Genomic DNA, 10,000 nt, shown 5'->3' with positions numbered 1-10,000 from the left:
TGAGGTAGTTCTGCAGGGCGGTGAGCGCGGCGCAGATGGCCGGCGAGCCGAAGCCGTGCGTGATGAAGGAGAAGTGGGAGAGGCAGCTCTGGATGCCGGGCTCCAGCAAGGGGCTCGGCCGCGAGTTCCCCAGCGGAGTCCTGTCCTGGGCCAGCAGGTCTGTGAACTCCTTACACAGCTGTCTGCAGAGGGTGGGGGGGAGGGGAGGGGAGAGAGGGAGAGGGGGGGGAGAGAGAGGAAGGAGGGGGTGAGAGGGAGAGAGGTTGGGAGGGAGGGAGAGAGATGGATGGAGGGAGGTGGGATGGGGGGAGAGAAAGAGTGGGGGTGGAGGAAGGAGAGAGAGGGCGGTCAGTCGAGGTGTGGATTAAACAGGGCTAAACTGGGATAGGGGTGAGGCAGAGGCGTTCAGGTAATTTACCACGGAGAGAAGGGCGGTATTGCTATATCGACAATAACTCTTTTTCCAATTTATATTATAATTGGAAAAAGAGTTGATGCAGCCCTGTCCTTTAATGGTTAACTCCAACACAGCATGTCTCTGTCTACAGGATGAAGCCGCATGTTCATTCATTAAGTGGGTTTTAAGGTATTATAATGTTGCCTTTTGCCTGGTGAAGTGAAAATACTAATGGATACCAAATACACACATACGCACGCACACAGGCATGCATGCATTCACACGCACACACACACACACACACACACACACACACACACAGACACACAGACACACATGCAAGCATATGCGTACAGCGTGTGCGCACACACACATGCACACATACAGACACACACACATGCACACAGGCATGCATGCACCACTCAAACGCACACCGACACACACAAGCATGTACACACAGCACGCACACACACACGCACACAGACTAAGGCACGGTGCGCTCAGGTTCTCGCTCCACAGCAGAGCCAGCAGGAAGTGTTGAAACATTCTGCTGAGCTCCTTGAACACTTGAAGGAGGGAAGAGGTCTTGTTGCCGAAAAATATTCATGTTTCGCTCATAGCTGTTACAATTCTTATTTTCAACACGACAGACTGTATCCGGGGAAATAAAAACAATGATGAAGGCTGAGAGGTGAGGCAAGACGGATAATTTGGGGTTGGCATGGAAGAAAGGGAAGGAGGATTCTCTGTCGTACTCTCTATCTATATACTGTAGCAGTGTTTGTTTGCTTTCTGTTTGTGATGAACCAAAGCTGGTTTTGCAGGAATAATAAATTCATCCTTGAAACCGAACATCCCCCTCACTGCAATGAGGAATATATTCTTCTGGGATTTATAGGGCTCTGTTGCACAATAGTAATATTATGATTCTCAACCGTGACTTTAATTAACGCTAATAAATTACAACATCAAAGAGCTTGAAGGAAAGGGGTTCCCAGGAAGTAAAGAAAAGTCCCTGCATGTTGCAACATCTCTTCAACTTCGGGATCACTTCCCCCCAAACACACACACACACATACACACACACACACACACACACACACACACACACATACACAAACACACACACACATACACAAACACATACACAAACACACACACACACATACACGCATGGACGCATGCACACACACACCGATACACAGAGACACACACACACATACATATAGAGAGTATTATAGCCCATATATGCTCTAACACACTCTATAACATGCACTCCAACCTACACACACACACACACAGAGGCCAGGCCATAGATAGTGTAATAGTGTGTGGAAGCAGCCTAGGGCTAGGGTAAGAGGCTCCTGAGTGACAGGCCGGGCCCAGCTGGGGTCAGGGAGCGGTGTGGAGGAGCAGCCTCACCCGGGGCCACTCTCCGGGCCCCTGGCTGCTGCTGCTGCTGTGTGAGCACTTGAAACACGTCGCTGCTAAATTATGAATCTATTGCAGAGAAACACAAAAGACATACGAGACGGGAAAAAACAACCGCGGTCTATGGCCGACCCGTCCGCCTGCAGAGCACAGTGCAGCCGCGGAGGCACACACACGCATGGACACACACACACACACACACACACACACACACACACACACACAGACACATGAAAACACACGCATACACACGAAAAGACACACACACACACACACACATTTGAAAATACACACAGTCGCACACACACACACACACACACACACACATACACGCACTCACACACACACGGAAATGTGTGAGACCTCACGTGGAGGGACAGACCGAGGTATACTCACAGACACATACACACAGACACACATGGGTATAACCGGACACAAACGCACACACATTCACACACACATAAACACACAGTGTCACACACGAAATGGAAAAGTCCAGTATTAGAACCGGTCTGAATCCATCCAATCTAAGTGTATAAGTGCATATAAGCGCACACACACACACGCACACACACACAGCCTTCTAAACCATAGTTCACAATTCTACTGGGAACTTCTTCATCTTAAAGAGCCCCTGTATGCAGAAAAGGCTTCTGAGACGAAATCATTCCAGGGAAAGATTTCCCCCCAATTTCTCTTCCCTTTGATATTTTCCTACAGAATGGCCGTCCGAGATACAATAACACGGCAATTTCACCCCCCGTCTTCAGCCGCGCTGTGCCGTCAGAAACCACCACTTCTACACCCCTCATGGTCTGTGAACCTTCAGAGGCATTCCACCATGCACGCACACACACACACGCACACGCACGCACACACACACACGCACACACACACACACACACACACACACACACACACACATGCACGCTCACACGCTCACCCTTTGTTGTAGAAATCAACTCTTTCAGTGCTCAGAAATAAAGGGCTGCGTCTCATGTACTGGGGTCGTCAGTCGGCGGCCACGATGTGTTTAAGATCAACCTTGTGGTGGTTCAGGAGCAGTGTTTAGCCTCTTAGCCTCTTAGCCCGATAGAGGTACATGCCCAAAGGTCCTAAATTCAATTCCAGAGCTTTGGGAACCGTCCAAATCAACCATGTACCGTATAAAGGAGTGTATATATAGTAGTATTTATTTATTTATATGGATACATATGCATGTTGTGTGAGGGCTTTGGAAGATGAAAAAGAACTTCAGAGTGGCAGCCCCCTGCGCGGCGGAAGTTTCCCTCTCTTATTTCGCTACGCTCCTTTGATAGAAGAATGGCGGAGAAGGAAATCAAAGCTTTTTCCACGGGATTGGGAATTAAAGGGGGTTCTCCCCGTCATTTTAAACTGTAAATCTTCTGGGTCTAGCTTGGGGATAGGCTAAAGAAATATAAGATATATTTTTGTTAAAAGTGCAAATATAAAAAATATGTCGTACATCAAAAAGACTCTTTTATTTGTATTATTCAAAGTATTTTTAAGATAATAATCTAAAACAGTCGAAGGACTTAATTTATTAATAAATATACATTGTGTACTTTAACTTGGCCAAATTTCAGCCACCCAGACGCAGGCTGTGAGGTGTTTGGTGGTACACCACGTGACTTACTTGGTGGCCAGCAGCATGTTTTTCCTCGTGTGGAGCTCGTTGGGGTCCGCGTGCTGCCGGTTCAGGTACTCGCTAACGGCTTTGGTCGGGAACTCCGTCTCGCAGATATAGCCGAAGTCCCGGGCCAAGTGGACGGCTTCACCTGGATGGGTTAAACCGCGCCTTGTGTTGAGAGGGAGGATTGCCGCAGGCCTATTTGAACTTTAGGCCTCAGCATTAAATGCAATTCAATGATGGCCTCAGGAATCACACTGAACGACAAGGAGCCTGGGAGTTTGGTCCAATGGCATGCATCCAAATGGTCCTATGCCTACATCGATACGTAATTAGTGGCCTGCTTTGACGCAGCAATTGGATAACAAAATAAAAATCATTATAATCAGAATTATGTTATAAATGACTCAAAAAGTATTCTCAATTGTTAAAAAGGTTAAATGATAAAAAGGTTGTTTAAAATGGATAAGTAGGCCTATTAATGATGTTAATAGGCTAATAACCCTTATGAAAAAGGTATTCTTATATTAATAGATCTAGATTGTCGAACCAAATTACTAAAACCAAACCTCACCTTCCACTAGAGACGTCAGCAGAGTGACGTTAGCAGCCTTGCGTCTCCCGGCGGGCAGATTCAGTCCGATCTTCTCCAGCTTCTCCCTCAGGGACCGGCCTCCGTTTTTGGACTTGGCTCTGTGGACACAAAACCCACGTGGTCTTTAAAGGCCTCATGTAAACAAAGTCTTACAGTACCGACTCTCACGCTAGGTGAACTTCAACTTAAATCAGCGTAGTGCTGTTTTTTTAATCACCTTCTTAGCACGCCACCCAGCAGGGACGCGTTGAGGCACTCGGGCGGCGACAGTCTCCTCTGCACCTCCCCGACGGTCACTTTGTACTTGGAGGTGGAGCTGAGCAGCGACAGGCGTCCGGGCACCGAGCAGAACACCTCGTTGATGCTCACGGTCACTCCGCCAATCAGGCCGTCCTTGCCAAGCATCAGAGAGCCCATGTTCTTGTGTGGCATCGGCACTGAGCGAACATAAAGTAAAGGTCACGTAATCAGTCAGCCCATAACCGCGTGCATCGCTCACACTACACTGTCTTTGGTTCCCTTCCCCATTCTGTAAATGGGATCCTGACCACGCGCTCCGAGGGCGGTACGCGCGGGCCTAATGACGCGCCCCCAAAAGGTGGCGCGTTTTGTTATTTAATGTCGCGAGACATTCTCATTATGATCTTATCGATCGTTGATTGACTCGCGCTCTCAAATCGCATTAACCACCTCCCTGTCTTTTCCACGGCCGGTTATCCCCACCGTTAGGAGCCCCTTCATCCGGTCCCTGGTAATGCGCGTGCTAATGGCGCAAAGGCGGTGAGTGCGCGCAGGGCAAGCGCGAGGGCTGCAGTGTGATGGCTCCACGGGGGATCATAGCGCAGATTAGCCCTAAACGAGCTCACGAGCTCTCCGTGAGCGGTGCCATTTATTACATCAGCGGCTTAAATGCCCCGCGGGGAGCTCACTCACTCAACGTCCCGTAACTAAATCACCACACATCATCAGAGAGAGGGGGGAGAGAGAGGCGGGGGGGGGGTGTAAGGCAGACTGCGCCGTGTCCCTCGGTACCGCAAAAATGCCGGTCCTCGGCGCTGCGAATATCTAGTAGATTTGAACGTTTTCGACCAGGGATGAACAAAATGAAGTTATATTATGTTCTGCGTCCGACCCGATCAGTGTGTGTGTGTGTGTGTGTGTGTGCGCGCGCGCGCGTGCGTGCGTGCGTGTGTGTGTGTGTGTGTGTGTGAGAGAGAGAGTGTTTGTGTGTGTGTGTGTGTCTCAGAGAGAGAGAGAGAGAGGGAGAGAGAGAGTCCTATACCTTTCTTAATTACTGATTGATCCAGAATGTTCATTCCGTTGTTGTCTTCCAGAGCCTGTTAGGATAGAGATGAACACACGTCATTAAGGTCCTGATGCTGAGTGCACACACGCGCGTCATGTCAGCCAATGGTGTTGCCGCTTATCTGCATCGAAATAGGCATACATCACCACGTGACAGAGAATAAACATCCTGTGAAAATATCCCCCGGCGTCAACGAATGTTTTACCTATAATCATGTTTACCTTACATCAGCAATCATTGTTCACTCCTTCGGTAAAAATGATTTTATTTACATTTGACATGATTTGTAAAAGTTGGTCCGTGTAGGTTGGATCCGTGACATGTAAGCGACATTATTCGCTGTGATTAATGAAGATGAATTTTAAATAATGTGTTCACATATATATATATTACCTATATGAATATCAGATGAATAGTGTTGTGTGTATTTAATTCACTCATCATAAAGGCCTTCAGGCTAAATCAACTGGATACATTTTCTACAGTTGAGCAACATTAAAGAAAGTAAGAAATCAAAACCTTACATATGGGCAACAAATATTAATAGAGAAAAATGGTTTATAAAATGTTTTATGCTTAACTGATTTCAATTGTAATAATATGCCGAATAATAATAATAATAATAATAATAATAATAATAATAATAATAACAATAATATAACAATACATATAAAAATTTGAGTAAAGTGTTAGCAATGAATAAATACGATGCAAATGTTTAATATATAAAATATTTGGAAATATTTAAGGGAAGAAAATAAAGTGAACGTCGACGTAAAACGCAGCCTTATCTTTTCGTCAAAAGGTCGCACAGTAAATATACTTTAGTTGTATTATCTTTAGAGCCTTAAAATCTGGTTACAGATGCTGCGTCAATCATCGAGGCCCTCAGGATATATTCTTAAATGATATAACTAAATGATATAAAATCTCCTTATCCTATATCCACGCTCCTTGCACAGGCAAGTTTAGTCCAAATTTGTTTTACTCTTTTTGCTATTCCTTATTACATTATCAATAATTCGCCCTCACAAGCAGACACCTGACGTGGCCCTTCTACCAAAAAGATGGCCCACATTGTTCTGGTTAACAGGTTGTGTCTATAGGCCCTATGTGTCCCCCCCCCCCCCCCCCCCCCTACTAATTTCCAACTATTTAAAATGCTCTTTTATTGATAAACATAAGGCTATACAAATATATAGATAAAAAACGTCTTTGAATAACCACATTGTTTCAATTCAGTGTGCCATGCAGGCTGTATAAAGAGCTCCCCTAACCGGGGTTAACAGCGGGTCCAAAGGGTCTCACCTGGTCCTCCATGCTGTGCAGGCCGTGCAGCAGGCCGTCCCCCATGCTGTGCTCTAGTCCCGGGTGAGCCGAGTGAAGCAGCACGTCAGGCCGGCGCACGCCACCATAGTCCCGCCGTGGGTCCAGCCCGGACAGCTGAGGCAGCGAGGCCCGGGGCTGGGCGAGCAGCGATGAGCTGTCCATGCGCTCCCCGCTAGTGTCCTGCCGCTGCCGCGACCCCCAGCCCCCCTGCTGGGTCTGGTGCAGGGAGTTCAGGGAGTACGGGTCGCTCACATGCGAATAAGGGTCCTGGCTCTGGTAGTGAGCGAGCGGCTGATAAGGTGGCGGGAAATACGGAGGTTGGAAGTCCGAAGAGGGCGCGTGGGAGAGAGGGGGCGCGCTGGAGTAGGGTCCTGCGTGTGACACCGAGCCCAGCTGGGACAGGCGCGAGCTGTGGCTCGGGACGCCGTCATGCCGGTCCTTTGGAGAAGGCAGAGAGAGCGGTGTAAGGGCGAGGAACTGGCTGTGGAACATTTGCTGGTACATTTTGAACTGAACACAGAGAGCGAAATCCAAAAGACACAACCAGCCTACAATTAAAACAGTGACAGGTTAAAAGGCAGGCAGACATTTCATCCATAATAGGCTAATATTAACAAACAGGCCCATCACAGAGAAAACAACCTGATTGTGCAAAAATTACCTCGGCAAAAATCCTAGCAGCCTAATCTATATTTTATAAAACCCGGCACAAAAAGCAATTCCTCATATAAGTAAACAGACTTTGTAATCTGTAAGGAAAAACTCACCGTGGTGGAGTAATGCACTAACATCTGCTTAACGTCTGTGGCTGTCACAACCTCGTAAAAACAGGGTAGCGCAAAGATGTGAAACACCTGCTCACTGAAACACCACTCAGTCCTACGAACGGGAGAGACGCTTCAAATCAAACACGAAAAGGGGCTTCGATCCGGTGTGAAACGTAAAATAGTGTTCTAGTCTCGATCGGTTGTCTAGAGCGCCATTCCGTCCCTTCTCCAGCCCGAAGGTCTCGTGCTGCTCTGAGCTCCGGTGCCGCTACTCCGCGTGCAGGACGCTGTGATTGTTATTCATGACTGAGACTTACAGGAATATTAATGCGCGCGAGGGAGCCGGGGGACTGGCGGCGACACGCGGGAGCGTGAAGGATCTTGCGCAACCGCGAGTGACGTTTTAACTCGCGTGGGGGGAGAGAGGGAGGGAGGGCGCGTGAAGACAACGAGGACTCCACCCGCCCGACTTAGTTCAGCGGACAATTGACGCCCTAGAAATAAGAAATGTTTTTCTGTATTGCGTCCCGTCCTGGGCTTGGGACAAAAACAATAAATGAAAATATATAAATAAAATAAAATACAAAATCGCACGTATAATCCACTCATTCGTTCCACACATGGTCGTGCAGGATAATCATATATTAAACCGGTTTGGTACTATTCCCTGAGCTGCAACAATAAAATGAGTTATTGCTCCGGTCGTGAAACGCTCCTGCTATCACAAGGCCCATTAAAACCCTGCCTGCCCCCTGGTGAGTTTATGCAGACGCTCTTAACTACCACACCACAAGCCCATTGGACTGCAGCTGCCTCATACACCATCGCAACGCGTGAACTATAGCCTTGTTCAAACCATATAACCCGGGTCACGACAGAGGGGCACGGGGGAGTCACATGTGAAAGGAACCGATGGAAACGTTTTGTAAAGTCACTCGGACCCACGTTGATCAATGGGGCTGCAGCACGACATTAGTCCCCCCTTTGCACACCGTGAGAGAGAGGCCATGTGCTGCACTAGACAGCGGCTCCCCGTCGAGCGGAGGAGGTCGGCCTCGCGAGCTGCCCTTTGTACCCGAGCCCGTCAGCACGAGCCGGGCGCCGCACGGCCCCGCGCGGCGCGCTCCGTTCTTTGGAACTTCGTTAATCGTTCTGGGATCTGAGCCAAACCATTTACATATAAATGCTTCTTTCGTTTTATTCCAAATATTTCCTCTCTCTTAATTGAGGAATATGTTTTTTGCACGAATTAATGTATTTTTCTTCGTAATGCCGATTTATTTATTTTTCTTCGGGTTTTTTCGTAAATAAATTGATTTAATATTGAACAATAACTTCAGTTTTAGCCTCACTATTTCCCCCAAAACAAACAATCTGCAGTTTAACGAAACAACACTTCAATTTTGCCCAATGGACCTCTATTTTGCTAGCCGACTATTCCATAACTCTGTAGCCTCGATTGAGGACAAATTTAAACACCCCATCGTAGTACATACCCATTTTTATTTAATAAGGATAATCCGATGCTTGAAACGCATAGGCCTATACACGCGATTAAAACTGACAAAAAAGAAAGCGCTCGGATTGACCTGAGTGATGACGAAATAAAGGGTGGATACCACGAAAACCCAACCATCTCCAAGCACCTCCAAACATCTGCAGCATCACTCGAATCAGATAAGATCGCAGAAAATGTCATACAGACCCAATTACCGCCAAGAGCAGCTGGACGTGAACGTTACCTCATAAATATCTTCATACTTGACATTCTCCACTAGCTTCCACAGCATGGTGGCTCTCTGGTGTCTGTGAACCGAATGCAGCCAAGTGAGGAACGGATGCTTCAACTCACCCTCTCTCTCTCTCTCTCTCTCTCTCTCTCTCTCTCTCTCTCTCTCTCTCTCTCTCTCTCCCTATCATCTCTCTCTCTCTCTCTCTCTCTCTCTCTCTCTCTCTCTTTCTCTCTCTCTCTCTCTCTCTCTCTCTCTCTCTGTGTCGCTCTCCCCGCCCTCTGTCCTTACAAGCAGACAGGCGTTGTGAATGGGGAAACCCTATGTGGATTCCACTTGGCTTCCAGATTGACTTTAACGAGATCTAGACCTATGAGCTGGGACTCTGCATTACCATTTTTGGCGCATTAAATTCACGTCATTGAATGTCCTTATTTAATTAGGCATTCGATTAGTTGTAATTGCCATTCTTTGGGCTATCTATCACTAGGGCGTTTGGTGTAAATCTCTACCCTGCCTCTCGGCCGGTGGCCTACTGGCTGAAAGACCACCGAGGCCTACTGGTCATAGCAGATCGTCTCATACCAGTGGCTCAGCGAACATCGTCTGAGCTGATCAGACTCCTGCGCATGAGAGGAATAATATAGAAATGGGTTGACATCGATCCACCCATAGTGACAGCTCCACACCCCATTTAACTTCTGTTGGATTATTAGGACTACTCATTTACATTTTTTTATTATTATTTATTTACTTATTCATCCCAGATAAACTCCCAGCACCTAATGCTATTT

The 10,000-nt window shown here is 47.3% G+C and overlaps 1 protein-coding gene across 1 annotated transcript in view; it reads right to left on the bottom strand.

Moving 5' to 3' along the window:
• The window catches only part of tfap2b (transcription factor AP-2 beta), a gene marked incomplete at its 3' end in the record, with an annotated part of 9,430 nt that extends 140 nt beyond the window's left edge, over positions 1-9,290 (bottom strand). Inside the window, exons 1-7 of the mRNA XM_079753099.1 lie at positions 9,219-9,290; positions 6,689-7,147; positions 5,357-5,411; positions 4,292-4,511; positions 4,054-4,172; positions 3,486-3,627; positions 1-182 (exon numbers count right to left, since the gene is read on the bottom strand). The exon at positions 1-182 is cut by the window's left edge and continues 140 nt beyond it. Coding sequence (XP_079609225.1) covers positions 1-182; positions 3,486-3,627; positions 4,054-4,172; positions 4,292-4,511; positions 5,357-5,411; positions 6,689-7,147; positions 9,219-9,266 — 1,225 coding nt within the window. The 5' untranslated portion in view covers positions 9,267-9,290. The remainder of the gene's footprint in view (positions 183-3,485; positions 3,628-4,053; positions 4,173-4,291; positions 4,512-5,356; positions 5,412-6,688; positions 7,148-9,218) is intronic.
• Between the last annotated feature and the right edge of the window lie 710 nt (positions 9,291-10,000).

This window comes from Pollachius pollachius, assembly GCF_949987615.1.
Source record: "Pollachius pollachius genome assembly, chromosome: 16".
NCBI lineage: Eukaryota > Metazoa > Chordata > Actinopteri > Gadiformes > Gadidae > Pollachius > Pollachius pollachius.
Note: the sequence above shows the minus strand (reverse complement) of the source record. Positions and strands in the feature narration are given on the sequence as shown.